Source organism: Rhinoderma darwinii, chromosome 3 (assembly GCF_050947455.1).
Source record: "Rhinoderma darwinii isolate aRhiDar2 chromosome 3, aRhiDar2.hap1, whole genome shotgun sequence".
NCBI lineage: Eukaryota > Metazoa > Chordata > Amphibia > Anura > Rhinodermatidae > Rhinoderma > Rhinoderma darwinii.
In genome coordinates this window covers 95,716,840-95,734,855 of record NC_134689.1, presented here as the reverse complement: position 1 = coordinate 95,734,855, position 18,016 = coordinate 95,716,840, and the positions used below count along the sequence as shown (strand labels likewise).

Genomic DNA, 18,016 nt, shown 5'->3' with positions numbered 1-18,016 from the left:
GTACTCAACACATAATTGACTGTCACGTAGGGTTCGTACCACCTTGGCAGCTCGGACAGTAGCAAGGCAGGGTGGCAGGAACTAGGCAGCAGGTAGACGTCAGGCGTGGAGACGCAGGACAGGCGTGGTATACAGAACAGCACGGCTACAGCTAAGCACGGCACTAGAGCAGGATACAGGTTAAAGGAACAGGAAACACTGGGAGCAGAAAACACTAGGGGACCATTTGCAAGACAGACTAGGAATACAACAACAAAGCTCAGGAGAGGGAGGATGGGGCTGGGACCTTCTTATAGCCCAGGGTACTCTGGACCAATTAGCTCAATCACAAACATGCTTGCGCTCTGGCTTCTCAAGTCTGGACTGAGCTCGTGAGCGCACCCTGGTGGTCACTGTGGATCAGGACGGCCGTATGTGCAAACATCTCTTGACAGAAGGGCGTCGACTGGATGGAAGGAGTTTGTGGTCAGCGACCACGGACATTACACTATCCCCCCTCTTACACCCCCTCCTCTTGGGACCAGAACGAGAGAGAAACCACTTAATGAGGGTAGGAGCGTTGAGATTCTCCTCTGGCTCCCAGGACCTCTCCTCTGGACCAAACCCCTTCCAATCTACTAAATAAAAGGTTCTTCCTCTTACTTTTTTAATGTCCAAGATCTCCTTAACCTCCAAGGTGTTTGAAGGGCCGCTGGAGGCAACCGCAGGGCTTGGAGTCTTGGTAAAGTGGTTCAGAACCTCTGGCTTCAGGAGAGAAACATGGAAGGAGTTGGGGATCTTGAGGGTAGGAGGCAGCCGAAGCTTGTAGGCGACATGGTTGATCTGCTGCAGGATCTCGAAGGGACCGAGGAACCTGGGAGCAAATTTGTACGACGGCACCCTCAGTCGAATATTCCTGGAAGACAGCCAGACCTTCATGCCAGGAAGAAACTGAGCGGGTTCTCTTCTCCTTGTGTCCGCCTTCCGCTTCATGCGGTCGACTGCCAGCAGGATGGAGGATTGAGTCTGCTGCTAGATCTGCAGAAAGTCCCCAAAGGCTGTCTCAGCAGCTGGCACCTCGGACGTAACAGGGACCAGTAGAGGAATTTGTGGGTGCTGGCCATAGACAATAAGGAACGGTGTCTGCTGTGTGGACTCGCTGGTATGATTGTTGTAAGAGAACTCAGCCCACAGAAGCAACTGCACCCAGTCATCATGCTGTTTTGAGATGAAGGAGCGTAGGTAGTTCTCCAAGATCTGATTGATCCTCTCGACCTGGCCATTGGACTGATGGTAGGCCGAGGAAAAGTCCAACTTTATACCCAGGAGTCCGCAGAGGGCTCTCCAGAACTTTGAGGTGAACTGAACCCCCCGATCAGACACAATATGCTGCGGCAAGCCGTGCAGGCGGAAGATGTGTTGGATGAATAGCTTGACCAGCAGAGGAGCAGAAGGAAGATCTGTCAGAGGAACGAAGTGGGCCATCTTGGAAAATTGATCCACCACCACCCAGACAGTACTGCATCCGGCAGAGAGAGGCAGGTCCGTAATAAAGTCCATAGCTATATGCTGCCAGGGGGCATTGGGCACGGGCAATGGCTGGAGCAGACCAGCAGGTCTAGAGTGAGCGACCTTGTTGGCTGCACATACTGAACATGAAGAAACAAAGTCCATAATGTCCTTGGGCAGCGTGGGCCACCAGAAATGACGAGCAATCAGATCCTGAGTCTTACGGGCCCCGCGTGACCTGCCAGTCTAGAGGAGTGTCCCCAGCGGAGGATTCTTCCACGGTCAGCCAGGCGCACAAAAGTCCTCCCTGGAGGATTGTTCCCAACTTGCAGGGGATTGACAGAGACAATGCAAGAGGGATCAATGATGTTCTGTGGAATCTCCATGGTGTCTTCTGTCTCGAAAGACCTGGACAAGGCATCGGCCCTCACATTCTTGTCGGCTGGGCGATAATGGAGCTCAAACTGGAACCTGGTAAAGAACAGTGACCACCTGGCCCGACGAGGGTTCAGCCGTTGGGCCATCTGAAGACAGGTAAGGTTCTTATGGTCCGTAAAAATCAGGATGGGATGAGCTGCGCCCTCTAGTAGATGTCTCCATTCCTCCAGAGCCAATTTGATGGCCTGTAACTCCCGATCCCCAATCGAGTAGTTGCGTTCTGCAGAAGAGAGGAGCTTAGAAAAATATCCACATACCATTGACTTGCCCTTGGAGCCTCTCTGGAACAGGAGTGCACCAGCACCAACAGAGGATGCGTCCACCTCCAACGAGAACTGTAGAGAGACATCTGGATGATGGAGGATAGAGGCTGATGTGAAGGCACTCTTCAGGCTATTGAATGCGGACTCTGCCTCAGGAGTCCACACCTTGGCACTCATGCCCTTCTTAGTGAGGTTAGAGATAGGAGAAGTCAGTGAGAAGTTTGGAATAAATTCTTTAAAAATTGGCGAATCCCAGAAAGCGATGTATGGCCCTCAAGCCTTGAGGGCGTGGCCATTCCAGAACAGACTTTACCTTTTCAGGATCCATCCCGAGACCTCGATTCGAGACGATATAGCACAGGGAGGGTAGAGCGTCTTTTTCAAACACGCACTTTTCCAACTTAGCGTACAGACGATTCTCCCTTAACCGCAGCAAAACTTGACGGACATGTCTCTGATGAGTCACAGGATCTGGAGAAAAAAATCAAGATATCATCATGGTAGACTACTACACAAACATAGAGGAGGTCGCAGAAAATGTTATTAACAAACTCCTGGAAGACCGCGGGAGAATTACACAGGCCGAAGAGCATTACTAGATTTTCATAGTGTCCATCACGGGTGTTAAATGCAGTCTTCCATTCATCACCCTGGTGAATCCGGACTAGGTTGTAAGCCCCACGCAGGTCTAGTTTGGAAAAAATCTTGGCACCACGTATACAATCAAACAGTTCTGAGATCAGTGGCAACGGATATTTATTTTTCACAGTGATCTGGTTGAGACCTCGGTAGTCAATACAAGGACGAAGAGAACCATCCTTCTTTTTGACGAAGAAGAACCCGGCTCCTGCCGGGGAGGAAGACTTCCGTATGAAGCCCCTCTCCAAGTTCTCTTTCACATAGGCGGACATGGACAGAGTCTCTGGCAAGGAGAGCGGATATACCCTAACACGGGGAAGGGATGCACCAGGAGTCAGCTCGATAGGGCAGCCATACGCCTGTTGTGGAGGCAATGTCTCCGCCTCCCTCTTGCTGCAGACGTCCGGAAATGCAGCATAATGACCCGGCAATCCTGCCAATGACCGAGGCAGCGAAGGCTGAGCCGAACGAATCTGCACCAGGCATCGGCTTTGACACTCAGGGCCCAACTGGAGAACCTCTCCAGAATTCCAGTCCAGGACTGGGGAATGTAGTCGGAGCCAATGCAGGCCCAGCAACACAGGGTTAACGGCTTTGGATAGGACATAGAACGACAGGAGTTAGGAGTGAAGAGCTCCCACCTGGAGCCTCAGCGGCTTGGTCACAGCTATAACTGGGTCTGGTAGAGGTAGTCCATTCACTGATGCAACTGTCAATGGCCTCTCCAGAGGGGATGTGGGTAATTGAAGAAGATCCACCAGGTCTCTACGGATGAAATTAGCAGCGGCTCCAGAGTCCAGATACGCAGAGACCTGATGCGTTCTCTCGCCGGACACTATGGTCACTGGTATGGACAATTTAGACAGGAGTCCTTTCTTACCCAAGGTTTCCTCTCCTAGCAACCCTAGGATTTGGGATTTTTGGGGACACAGGCGCACAAGATGGCCACCGAGGCCGCAATATAGACAGAGTCCCGAAGTGCGTCTGCGTTGTCTCTCCTGGGTGGATAGCTTACACTGGTCCATCATCACAGACTCCTTAGGAGGATCGAAATCTGAGGACAGAAGGGGTTGCTGCAAAGTAGGGACCAGACTAGGAAGGACTCCCTCCCGACGAACCTCTTGGAGGCGTTCTCGGATCCGCATATCAATCCGGGCGGACAGAAGGATGAGGTCATCCAGGGTAGATGGCAGGTCTCGAGCGGCAAGTTCGTCCTTAATTTTAGGAGACAGTCCATGCCAGAATGCAGCCACCAGGGCCTCATTGTTCCATAACAGTTCTCCCGCCAGGGTGCGGAAGTGGATGGCGTACTCACTCACAGAGGTGTCTCTTTGGCGCAGGTTAATCAAGGAAGCCACTGCAGATGAGACCCGTCCGGGCTCCTCAAACACCATGCGAAAAGTCCGGAGGAAGCCCTGGAAGTCACGGGTCTCTGGTCCTTGTCTCTCCCAGATAGGGTTCGCCCCCCGCCAATCATTGTTGTAACGCTAGCCCGGACCCAATTACCCTAATATAGACATGTAATATATAAAAAATTACGGTAGAAAATGACGATTACAAATAAAAGGTCTATTTTAGGGTAAAACTATGTTATTACCAAAAAAAAATAGCTGAAACGTAAAAAAGCTTATTTTTTTACTATTATTTTCAAACTTTAAGAATAACAATTCTAAAATAGCAAAAAGGATGTGTATAAAAACGATTAAAAAAAAAAGAAACCTGCATTGTCTATGGAAAAAACATCGCAAAAATCACGTAGTTAGCTCAACAAATAAAAAAGTTATAGCCATTTAACTAACACGTGCTAAAAAGGGCTAAATGGTGTCTGGTCCTGAAGGCTCAAAATAGCCCGGTCCTGAACTGGTTAAAGGGCCAGCACACGCACCAGTAAATTGTTCCCTACCCAATCCCCAGATCACCCTGGACTATAAAAAGGCCTTAGCCCTCTTCCTCCTTGCCTGAGCATTGTTGTGTCTACCCATGTTCGTTATTGCAAATGGTCCCTTAGTTGTATTCAAGTATCCCGTGTTCCTGTATCCTGTATTCCTGTATCCAGTAATTGTGTTTGATCTTGAACGAAATCTAGTGTTGGAGTCGAGTTCATCCTCTTTGCCACGTGTCACCTGCCACGCCAACTGTCATCTGCCAAGCCAGTGTCATCTGCTACGCCAAAGTGTTTACTACGCCATGGGTCTGTTAGAACTTCTATACAGGTACACAAGTTCTATAGACTTTCACTGACTGTAGTTTGGGCAGCTGCTACGCCGCTACGGCGGAGCAGCCAAGTGGGTCCACATACCCCACAGCCGTGACACTACACCTTGTACAGAGACTAAATAATACTACCATACAGTGAACAAAAGATACTACACCGTGTACAGAGACTAAACAATACTGCCATTCAGTCACCAAAATATAATGCACCTTGTACAAAAACTGAGTAATACCACCATACAGTGAACAAAATATACTATACCTTGTACAGAGGCTGAATAATACCACCTTGCAGCCATCAAAAGATACTACACCTTCTACAGTGATTGGGTAATATCACCATACAGTGAACAAAAGAATCTACACCTTGTACAGAGACTAAATAATACCGCCATGCAGTCACCAAAAGTTACTATACCTTGCACAAAGGCTGTACAATACAATCATACAGTGAACAAAAGATACTACACCTTGTACAGAGACTGAATAACACCACCATACAGTGAACAGAAGATACTAAATCTTGTACAGAGACTGAATAACACTACCATACAGTGAACAAATGATACTACACCTGTGCTGCCATCATGATAGAACTGTATGTGGACGAGCGTAACGAGTGCTCGTCGCCATACTAGCTCCTTGTCAAAGGAGCAATCGAGCGCCGATCAACGAGCTGTCTCGTTGATCGGCGCTCGTTTACACGGCCCACTTCAGACCGTGTTATACTACCTTTGGTAATACACCATACAGTGAGAAAAAGATACTACACCTTGTACATAGACATAATAATACAACCATACAGTAAACAAAAGATACTACACCATGTACATAGAATGAATAATACAACCATACTGTAACGACGGGGGTAGGGAAACGAACAAGTGAGCCCTAATCTACCCGCCACTCTGTCCCTGCCTACTTGCAACGACCCATCCTAGGCGACGGGGTACAACTGGGCGGCGGTCCCTACGCTCAGTAAGTGCACGAGACAAACATACAAGGGAATACAGAGCAAAGGGAAAGGGGCAGTTGCCCACGGCAACACCGTGAGCAACCAGAGTGGTGAACGAGCCAAGTCAAACCAGGAGAGCACGAGGTACCAAACGCAGAGCAGGAGAGTAGTCAGTAAGCCAGGGTCAGTATGGAGCAGGATCAAATAGTAGGAGCTGTAGCTGGGCCAGGAAACCACATGGAAAGAATCACAAGCAAGGAGGAACAGGAAAGGCAGGTATAAATAGACAGAGGGCGGGAGCTAGCCGAGTCTGGCCAGGCTGCGATAGGCTCTCCCACTCCTAAGCCTGCCAGCCTGAGTGGTGGAAGCTGGAGTCAGTCTCAGAGACATAGACTCAGGTGAAGACTGATTATCTATGGGCGTTAACCCCGAAGCTGTGCCTGGCAGATCCTTTACAGTACCCCCCCTTTTATGAGGGGCCACCGGACCCTTTCTAAGTGGACCTGGTTTATTGGGGAAACGAAGGTGGAACTTCCTGACCAATACCCCAGCGTGAACATCCCGGGCGGGTACCCAAGTCCTCTCCTCAGGCCCGTATCCTCTCCAATGGACCAGGTACTGGAGGGAGCCTTGGACCATCTTGCTGTCCACAATCTTGGCCACCTCGAATTCCACCCCCTCAGGGGTGAGAAAGGGAACAGGAGGTTTCCTTGAGGGAGCCAAGGACGGGGAGCAGCGTTTAAGGAGGGAGGCATGAAACACGTCGTGTATACGAAAAGATGGGAGTAACTCCAGCTGGAAGGAGACAGGATTGAGGACTTCAATGACCTTATATGGCCCAATAAACCGGGGAGCAAACTCCTTGGACGGGACCTTAAGACGCAAGTTCCTAGACGATAACCACACCAGATCCCCGACCATAAACAAGGGGTTAGCAGAACGTTTTCTATCAGCCTGAGTTTTTTGTACGCTCTGGGACGCCTCTAGGTTCTTCTGAACCTGGGCCCAGACTGTGCACAGTTCCCGATGAACGACCTTTACCTCGGATTGTTGGAACTACCAGGTGAAACGGAGGAGAACCGTGGATTAAACCCAAAATTACAGAAAAAGGGGGAGACCCCTGACGAGTTACTGACCCGGTTATTAAGGGAAAATTCAGCGAGGGGAATGAATGAGACCCAATCATATTGACAGTCAGAGATAAAACACCTTAAATATTGTTCTAGAGATTGATTGGTCCTCTCCGTTTGGCCATTGGTTTCAGGATGGAAGGCAGAGGAGAAGGACAGATCAATCTCCAACTTTTTACAGAAGGCTCTCCAAAACAAAGAAACAAATTGTACCCCTCTGTCCGAAACAATATTGACAGGGACCCCATGAAGACGCAGGATGTGTTTGACAAACAAGGTAGCTAACGTCTTGGCGCTGGGTAGTTTCTTGAGGGGCACAAAGTGGCACATCTTACTGAAGCGGTCTACTACCACCCACACTACCGACTTGCCTTGGGATGGAGGCAAATCGGTGATAAAATCCATGGAGATATGTGTCCAGGGTCTCTGGGGAATGGGCAACGAACGTAGTAAGCCCGCTGGTCGGGACCTGGGAGTTTTAGACCTAGCACAAACCTCACAAGCGGCGACGTAGGCCTAAACGTCTTTAAGCAACCCAGGCCACCAATAGTTTCTGGCAATGAGGTGTTTGGTACCCAGGATGCCTGGATGACCAGATAGTGCAGAGTCATGATTTTCCCTAAGTACCCTTAGCCGGTATTGCAGGGGAACAAACAGCTTGTCCTCAGGAATGTTCCCGGGAGCTGAACCTTGATCAGCCGCAATTTCAGAGACTAAATCAGAATCAATAGAAGAAATGATTATACCGGGAGGCAAAATACAAGCAGGATCTTCCTCCGAAGGAGGGCTGGCCATGAAGCTACGCGACAGTGCATCGGCCTTAATATTTTTAGACCCAGCCCTATAGGTAACCAAAAAGTTGAATCTGGTAAAAAATAGCGCCCATCGAGCTTGTCTCGGGTTTAGCCGATTCTAGGAAAACCAGATTCTTGTGGTCGGTAAGGACCGTTACCGGGTGCCTAGCCCCCTCCAGGAAGTGACGCCACTCTTCAAATGCCCATTTAATGACTAAGAGTTCACGGTTGCTAATATCATAGTTACTCTCAGTGGGCGAAAACTTCCTGGAGAAGTAGGAACAGGGGCGGAGATGGGTGAGGAACCTGGTACCCTGGGACAAGACAGCCCCCACTCCCACCTCGGATGCGTCAACTTCCACGATAAATGGCTCCATTTGGTTGGGCTGAACCAGCACCGGGGCCGAGATAAAGCACTTCTTAAGGACCTCAAAAGCCAGGACAGCCTCAGGAGGCCAGTGGAGGAGATCAGCACCTTTGTGAGTGAGGTCCGTAAGAGGCTTAACGATGACCGAGAAGTTAGCAATAAATCTCCTGTAATAATTAGCGAACCCCAAAAAACACTGTAACGCCTTCAGGGAGGCAGATTGGACCCATTCCGCCACAGCCTGAACCTTGGTGGGGTCCATGCGGAATTCATGAGGAGTGAGGATTTGACCCAAAAATGGTATCTCCTGTACCCCAAACACACATTTTTCGGTTTTTGCAAACAGTTTGTTTTCCCGAAGGACCTGGAGCACCTTCCTGACATGCTCAATGTGGGAGGACCAGTCCTTGGAAAACACCAGTATGTCATCAAGGTACACTACAAGAAATATCCCCAGGTAATCTCTCAAAATCTCATTTATGAAATTCTGGAAGACCGCCGGAGCATTACACAACCCAAAGGGCATGACGAGGTATTCGAAATGACCTTCGGGCGTGTTAAACGCAGTCTTCCACTCATCCCCCTCTTTGATGCGGATAAGGTTATACGCCCCCCGTAGATCAAACTTAGAGAACCATTGGGCCCCCTGAACCTGATTAAAGAGATCAGGAATCAAAGGAAAGGGATACTGGTTCCTTACAGTGACCTTATTCAGGTTCCGGTAGTCAATGCTTGGCCTAAGACCACCATCCTTCTTCCCTACGAAGAAGAAGCCAGCACCTACCGGAGAAGTAGAGGGGCGAATGTAACCCTTGGCCAGGCATTCCTGGATATACTCTCTCATGGCTTCACGTTCGGGACAAGAAAGATTAAATATCCTACCCTTAGGAAGCTTAGCTCCTGGTACCAATTCGATAGCGCAATCGTATTCTCTATGAGGAGGTAACACTTCGGAGGCCTCCTTAGAGAAAACATCAGCGAAGTCCTGAACAAACTCAGGTAGCGTGTTCATCTCCTCAGGGGGAGAAATGGAATTAACAGAAAAACATGACGTCAAACATTCATTACCCCATTTGGTAAGCTCCCCAGTATTCCAGTCAAACGTGGGATTATACAACTGCAACCAGGGAAGGCCTAAAACCAAATCGGACGATAATCCCTGCATCAACAGTACAGAGCACTGCTCCAAATGCATGGAGCCAACAAGGAGTTCAAAAACAGGGGTATGCTGTGTAAAATAACCATTAGCAAGAGGAGTGGAGTTGATGCCCACTACCGGGACAGGTTTAAGCAAATCAATCAAAGGCATAGCAAGAGACCTTGCAAATTCCACAGACATGATATTAGCAGAGGACCCTGAATCCACGAAGGCACTGCCGGTAGCAGACCTACCACCAAAAGAGACCTGAAAGGGAAGCAAGATCTTATTACGTTTCATATTTATGGGAAATACCTGTGCGCCCAAGTGACCTCCCCTATGATCACTTAGGCGCGGAAGTTCTCCGGCTGCATTCTTATGCTTAGGACAGTTGTTCACTTGATGCTTGTCATCCCCACAGTAGAAGCAGAGACCATTCTTCCTGCGGAAATCTCTGCGTTGTTGGGGGGACACGGAGGCCCCGAGTTGCATAGGTACCTCTGAGAATTCCGGGGAGGAACGAAGCAACGGAACCTCGGAAAGCATCATGGGGGAGTCGGAGGAGAAAACACATAAACGTTAACGTTGTCGTTCCCTGAGACGTCGGTCAAGTCGTACCGCTAAAGCCATAACCTGGTCTAGGGAGTCAGAAGAGGGATAGCTAACTAGCAGATCTTTCAGGGCATTCGACAGACCCAACCTAAACTGGCACCTTAAGGCAGGGTCATTCCACCGAGAAGCTACGCACCACTTCCTAAAGTCAGAACAATACTCTTCAACAGGTCTCTTACCCTGACGTAAGGTCACCAGCTGACTCTCGGCAAAGGCAGTCCTGTCGGTCTCGTCATAAATGAGTCCGAGAGCAGAAAAGAAACGATCAACGGAGGAAAGTTCAGGGGCATCAGGAGCCAAGGAAAAGGCCCACTCTCGGGGCCCTTCCTGGAGCCGGGACATAATTATACCCACCCGCTGGTTCTCAGAACCTGAGGAATGAGGCTTTAAGCGAAAGTAAAGCCTACAACTCTCCCGAAAGGAGAGAAAAGCCCCCCGGTCCCCTGAGAACCGGTCGGGCAACTTGAGGTGGGGTTCAAGAGGTGAGGTGAGGGGGACTACCATGGTAGCATCAGGCTGGTTGACCCTCTGAGCCAGGGCCTGGACCTGTAGGGAGAGACCCTGCATCTGCTGAGCCAGGGTCTCAAGGGGGTCCATTGTAGTGACAGGGACCAGGGTAGACTAGGTATGGGCTTGTGATTATGTAACGACGGGGGTAGGGAAACGAACAAGTGAGCCCTAATCTACCCGCCACTCTGTCCCTGCCTACTTGCAACGACCCGTCCTAGGCGACGGGGTACAACTGGGCGGCGGTCCCTACGCTCAGTGAGTGCACGAGACAAACATGCAAGGGAATACAAAGCAAAGGGAAAGGGGCAGTTGCCCACGGCAACACCGTGAGCAACCAGAGTGCTGAACGAGCCAAGTCAAACCAGGAGAGCACGAGGTACCAAACCCAGAGCAGGAGAGTAGTCAGTAAGCCAGGGTCAGTATGGAGCAGGATCAAATAGTAGGAGCTGTAGCTGGGCCAGGAAACCACACGGAAAGAATCACAAGCAAGGAGGAACAGGAAAGGCAGGTATAAATAGACAGAGGGCGGGAGCTAGCCGAGTCTGACCAGGCTGCGATAGGCTCTCCCACTCCTAAGCCAGCCAGCCTGAGTGGTGGAAGCTGGAGTCAGTCTCAGAGACATAGACTCAGGTGAAGACTGATTATCTATGGGCGTTAACCCCGAAGCTGTGCCTGGCAGATCCTTTACACATACAGTAAACAAAAGATACTACATCTTGTACAGAGACAATAATACCGCCATGCAGTCACCAGAAGATACTACACCATGTACATAGACTGAATAATACAACCATACAGTAAACAAAAGATACTACACCTTGTACAGAGACTGAATTGAATGGTGGTATTACTTAGTCTCTAGGCAGTCACAAAATGAAACTACACCTTGTATAGAGACTAAGTAATACCACCATACAGTGAACAAAAGATATTACACCTTGTAGAGACTGAATAATGGTGCCATGCAGTCACCAGAAGATACTACACCATGTACATAGACTGAATAATGCCACCATACATGAACAAAAGATACTACACCTTGTAAAGACTCTGAATAACGCCGCCATACAGTAAACAAAAGATATGGCTCCTCTCTTTCAGAGTACTTTCCCACCATTTTTTGCAGCATATCTCCCGCCTATGGCAACACAGTTACCCCCATATCTAGTATAATTCCAAGCAGAGAGTGCCCCATAAACAGAACCTTCCAGTGGATGCCCCCATACACAGTGCCCAGTCATTACTCACCTCCTCCTCGTTTTTGCTTCATCTATGAAAAATTGACATGTGAGTGGCCAAACAGCAGCAGTTCACATGTTCCTTCCTCTCCCGAAGATCTGATGCTCAGCTTGTTAAAATGTCATCTATAGCGATGCTTTACAAGCACAGTATCTCCACATCAATGACAGCCCCATATACAGTACCTGCCAAAGTGCCCACATACAGTGCAAGAAAGTGCCAACACATAGAATGCCTACAGGAGTTCCCTGATATACACAGTCGAGTCACATATTATGACCACCTCCTACTTTCGATGTCGGCAGCGCGTAGCCCATGAAGGAAGTGATGTGTCGTGGGCTGGCCTGGTGGGTATATAAGGTGTGCGATAGGTTGTCTGAACACATATCACTCGTTGCTGCCATGGGTAAAAGGGGCGATTTATCAGAGTGGCAAAAAGGGATGATTATTGCCTTTCGGGCTAAGGGTGGCCGTGTTTCTCAAACAGCGCAGTTTGTGAACTGTTTGCGACCTGCTGTGGTGAAAGTGTATCGTGAGTGGACAAATGGCAGCGTTGGGAATAACCGACGTGGAAACTGCAGAGCACCACGTGCCATTGATGTGAGAGGTGAATGTCTGATACGAAGGTGCGCGAGGGCCAAACGACGCGCTACAGTAGAGCAGCTCACAGTGAAAATCAACCAGGGGGCTACAAGTTGTGTGTCTAAAACAACAGTTCAGCGAACCCTACTGCGTATGGGGCTCCAAAGCAGACAGATTGTGACTGCTCCTATGCTAACAAAGGTGCATCGGAATTAAAGGTTTCAATTTGCAAGGCAATATCGGAATTGGACCAACGATGATTGGCAAAGGGTTGCTTTCTCCAATGAGTCACGTTTTCTGCTTAATCGAACTTTGGCGTGTCAGGCGAGAAACATCAGAGAACGAACACCCTGCAACCATTGCTGGAAGAACACAAGCTGGTGGCAGCAGCGCTACCGTCTGGGGAATTTTATCATGGCATTCTCTGGGCCCACTCATCCATATGGAAGACACTCTGAACCGATTTGGGTATGAATCCATCGTTGCAGATCACGTCCACCCATACATGCTGTTTGTCTTCCCTGAAGCAGATGGAATCTTCTAGCAAGACAATGAGACTTGTCACACGGCTAGAAATGTCCGACAGCGGTTCAAACAGCACGTCCAAGACTTCCAAGCACTTCCCTGGCCCCCTAATTCGCCAGACTTGAACCCAATTGAGCATTTGTGGGACCACCTCGATCGTCTTGTTCGCTCTATGCACCCTCCAGCAAATATAGGATGCACTGCAGTCAGCATGGCTCCAGATACCTGAGACAACCTACCAGCACCTTATTGAGTCACTCCCAGCCCGTCCAGCTGCTGTTCATGCTGCACACGGCGGTTACTCTGGATATTAGCTGGTGGTCATAATAATGTGACTCAACAGTGTAAATCGCCTACTACAGAGGGCCCCCATATAAAGTGTCAGCTAGAGAGTGAATACACACATAGTGCAAGACATAGCGTCCTCATATAAAGTGCCTGCCAGTAAGTGCCTCCATACACAATACCCAATCAATACTCACCTCCTCGTTTGTGTGACATGTGAGTGGCACATTAGCAGCTGTCCACATGTCCTTTTTTTATCCCACAAACTAGCATCTCAGCCCCTGACAATGCCAACTCTAGTGACCCATCAAGCAGTGTCCCCATAGCAATGACAGTCCTGCTCCTGCCTTAAACAGAGAATGCTTCATACACAGTCTTGCCAAAGTGCCCACATACATAGCACCAGAGAGTGGCAACATATACAATACCTATTAGAGTGTCCCATCAATAGTGTTTGTTAGAGAGAGCCCTCACATACAGTTTCAGCAAGTGTACCTCCATATGCTGTGCTTGATAGAGATAGCCCACGTAAATAGTGTCTGACAGAATGCCCCCTGTAAATAGTATTTGCAAAAGAGCCCCATTAATAGTGGCTGGCAAAGAGTACCCCCTTAAAATGAGAGTGACAGACAATGCCCCCTAAAATGTAACATGCCAGAATACTGCAGTCACAGAAGAGCTCACCTCGCCTCATGGAAGGTGCGGTCTAGTATATAACAATAAGGGTATGTGCACACACACTAATTACGTCCGGATTTGACGGACGTATTTCGGCCGCAAGTCCCGGACCAAACACAGTGCAAGGAGCCGGGCTCCTAGCATCATACTTATGTACGATGCTAGGAGTCCCTGCCTCTCTGCAGGACAACTGTCCCGTAGTGTAATCATGTTTTCAGTACGAGACAGTTGTCCTGCAGCGAGGCAGGGACTCCTAGCATCGTACATAAGTATGATGCTAGGAGCCCGGCTCCCTGCACTGAGTTCGGTCCACTACTTGCGGCCGAAATACGTCCGTCAATTACGGACGTAATTAGTGTGTGTGCACATATCCTAAGGGTATGTGCACACGTAGTGACCAAAAACGTCTGAAAATACAGAGCTGTTTTCAAGGGAAAACAGCCCCTGATTGTCAGACGTTTTTTGAGCAACTCACTTTTTTTCGCGCCGTTTTCGCTGCGTTTTTTACGTCCGTTTTTGGAGCTGTTTTCATTGGAGTCTATGAGAAAACAGCTCCAAAAACGTCCAAAGAAGTGTCCTGCACTTCTTTTGACGAGGCTGTATTTTTACGCATTGTCGTTTGACAGCTGTCAAACGACGACGCGTAAATGACAGGTTGTCTGCACAGTACGTCGGCAAACCCATTCAAATGAATGGGCAGATGTTTGCCGACGTATTGTAGCCCTATTTTCAGACGTAAAACGAAGCATAATACGCCTCGTTTACGTCTGAAAATAGGTCGTGTGAACCCAGCCTAATAATGAGGCTATGAGAGTACTTCAGTATTATGGGATATTACAATACTATGGGGGTTCCCCAAGATTATGGGATATAACAAAAAAATTGAATGAAGGGTTCCCTGTATTTTGGGATATAACAATAACAATGGTATGAGGGGTCCCTAGTATTATGGGATATAACAATAACAATGGAATGTGGGGTGTGGTCCCTAGTACTATGGGATATTACAATAACAATGATATGTGTGATCCCTAGTATTTGGGGATATAACAATAACAATGGTATGAGGGGTACCTAGTATTATGGGATATAACAAAAACAGTGGTATAAGAGGTCCCTAGTATTTTGGGATATAACAATAAAATGGTATGTGGGGTATCTAGTACTATGGGATATAACAATAACAATGGTATGTGGGGTCCCTAGTATTTGCAGATGAAACAATAACAATGGTATGACGGGTCCCTAGTATTATGGTATATAACAATAACAAGGGAATGAGGGGTGCCTAGTATTATGGGATATAACAAAAAAAATGGTATGTGGGGTCCCTAGTATTTTGGGATATAACAATAACAATGGTATGAGCGGTCCATAGTATTATGGGGTATAACAATAAAAATGGTATGTGGGGTGGGGTCCCTAGTACTATGGGATATAACAATAACAATGATATGTGGGATCCCTAGTATTTGGGGATATAACAATAACAATGGTATGAGGGGTACCTAGTATTATGGGCTATAACAAAAACAGTGGTATGAGAGGTCCCTAGTATTTTGGGATATAATCATAAAATGGTATGTGGGGTATCTAGTATTATGGGATATAACAATAACAATGATATGTTGGGTCCCAAGTATTTTCAGATATAACAATAACAATGGTATGACGGGTCCCTAGTATTATGGGATATAACAATAACAAGGGAATGAGGGTGCCTAGTATTATGGGATATAACAACAAAAATGGTATGGTATGTGGGTCCCTAGTATTTTGGGATAGAACAATAACAATGGTATGAGGGGTACCTAGTATTATGGGATATAACAATAACAATGGTATGAGGGGACCCTAGTTTTATGGGATATAACAATAACAATGGTATGAGGGGTCCCTGGTTTTATGGGATATAACAATAGTATGACAGGTCCCTAGTTTTATGAGATATAACAATAACAATGGTATGAGGGGTCCCGAGTATTTTGGGGTAAAACAATAACAATGGTATGAGGGGTCCCTGGTATTATGGGATATAGCAATATTAATTGTATGAGGTGTCTAGTTTTATGGGATATAACAATAACAATGGTATGAGGGGTCACTAGTTTTATGGGATATAACATTAACAATGGTATGTGGGGTCCCTAGTATTTTGGGGTAAAACAATAACAATGGTATGTGGGGTCCCTAGTATTTTGGGGTAAAACAATAACAATGGTATGTGGGGCCCCTAGTATTTTGGGGTAAAACAATAACAATGGTATGAGGGGTCCCTAGTTTTATGGGATATAACAATAACAATGGTATGAGGGGCCCCTAGTATTTTGGGGTAAAACAATAACAATGGTATGAGGGGTCCCTAGTTTTATGGGATATAACAATAACAATGGTATGAGGGGTACCTAGCATTATGGGATATAACAATAACAATGGTATGAGGGGTCCCTAGCATTATGGGATATAACAATAACAATGGTATGAGGGGTCCCTAGCATCATGGGATATAACAATAACAATGGTATGAGGGGTCCCTAGCATTATGGGATATAACAATAACAATGGTATGAGGGGTCCCTAGCATTATGGGATATAACAATAACAATGGTATGAGGGGTCCCTAGCATCATGGGATATAACAATAACAATGGTATGAGGGGTCCCTAGCATTATGGGATATAACAATAACAATGGTATGTGGGTTCCCTGCTATTATGGGATTCCCTATGCCGCTGAGGTAATTCATGAGGTAAATTTCTGGGACGTAACATCCCAGTGATGACAGAGGACACAGACAGCAGTCTCCTCACACCTGACATCCGTCTACACACAACACTACGTATGAACTGGGGTAAATCCTGGCATTAGCTACGTCCGTCCCTGCACTAGGACCCCGCAGCTCCCCCTCCCACCCCGGCCCTCCCCTTCCCCAGCTGCAGTTACTGCCTCCACCTCTCTCCATCTCTCTCCTCCTCATCCCTCCCTCAGTCCGCTGCCTCGTCTCTCCATCCCCCGGCACACAGTCAGCCTGCAGCCGGCATGGCCTCCGTTACCTTCCAACCCTACCGCCTGGAGCTGCTGGCTGCCTATCAGGATGTCATCCAGGATCAGACCCCCACAGACTGGTGAGTAAGACTGGCATTAGGACCCTGCTGTGCCTGGGGTACTTGTGGGACACCTGGCTCTGTGATATGGGCATATGCACGTGTACGGACACTGCATTGTGCTGCAGAATGAGGGTGCACTAAGAATGAGGGTGCTGGTACGAAGAGGACATTGCTCTGCTGGAGTGGCATTGCCATTCTCTATATGGCATTGCCAAGGCATCATCGGGGGGGTTAATTGCGCTGGCTGGTGGGTAAGTGGGGTGCATTTGATAAAATGGTGCAGTACATAAGGTAATGTGGAGGAATAGGGCAGGGCTGGGGGAGGGGCCTTAATCCCTGCAGGGATTGGGGTGCCTAGTGACTGTAGCAAGTAGGGCACACAAGAACAGTGTAGGATGCATACAATGTCAAGAGCTGCCATATCCATAGTGATGCTTGCACATGATGGTATGAGGGGTGGGGCACATTACAGTTAGGATGCATATTGTTTGGGCCATGATCTGTGTGCATGGGTCACCTGTCAGGTTATTACTAATGGATCAGGCACTGCCAGTGGGTAGTAGGGGATTTTTTTGCCCCTGTTACTGGGCTGCAGGCCTGATTGGATTAATAGCAGTCAGGATTGTGTAGCTGTCATTGATTCACAGGCAGGGTTTGTGTTCTGCAGCTTGTTTGGCTGCAATTGTCTACCCCCCCTCCTGTATTTGCAGCTAGAATAATAGGAGGATGCTGAATTTGCAGGCAGATGGCATTATACCCAGGGCTCGCACTGCCTAGGATGCTGTGCACAGGGTCTGGATGGGGGCTGCTTTATTAGATCTGCCTCTTTGTGTCTGGTGAACAGCAGAAAGAGAATTGGAGGACATTACTGGAGAACAGGGAGGGTGGGTCACCACATAGGATAGAGTCCAGTCCTCTGCTCTGTTATCTGAGATGATTTAGGGGGGATTGTGTGGGAGGAGACCTTGGGGAGACATTGAGAACTTACATTTGGGTGGGGAAGGGATGGGGGGAGGTGACATCAGACAAATCATTACAGCATGTAAAAAAAA

At 48.1% G+C, this 18,016-nt stretch overlaps 1 protein-coding gene across 6 annotated transcripts in view; it reads left to right on the top strand.

Annotated features, from left to right (window-relative positions):
- Positions 1 to 16,650: 16,650 nt before the first annotated feature.
- DBN1 (drebrin 1) overlaps positions 16,651 to 18,016 on the top strand; it is a 75,405-nt gene continuing 74,039 nt past the window's right edge. For 2 of the 6 annotated variants that reach the window (XM_075856489.1, XM_075856488.1), the window contains exon 1: positions 16,652 to 16,982. In XM_075856489.1, the coding sequence (XP_075712604.1) occupies positions 16,897 to 16,982 (86 nt within the window). In that variant the 5' untranslated portion in view covers positions 16,652 to 16,896. Of the gene's footprint in view, positions 16,983 to 17,196; positions 17,216 to 18,016 lie in introns of those variants that run through there. The other 4 variants (XM_075856486.1, XM_075856483.1, XM_075856487.1 and 1 more) reach the window with 3 other exon arrangements.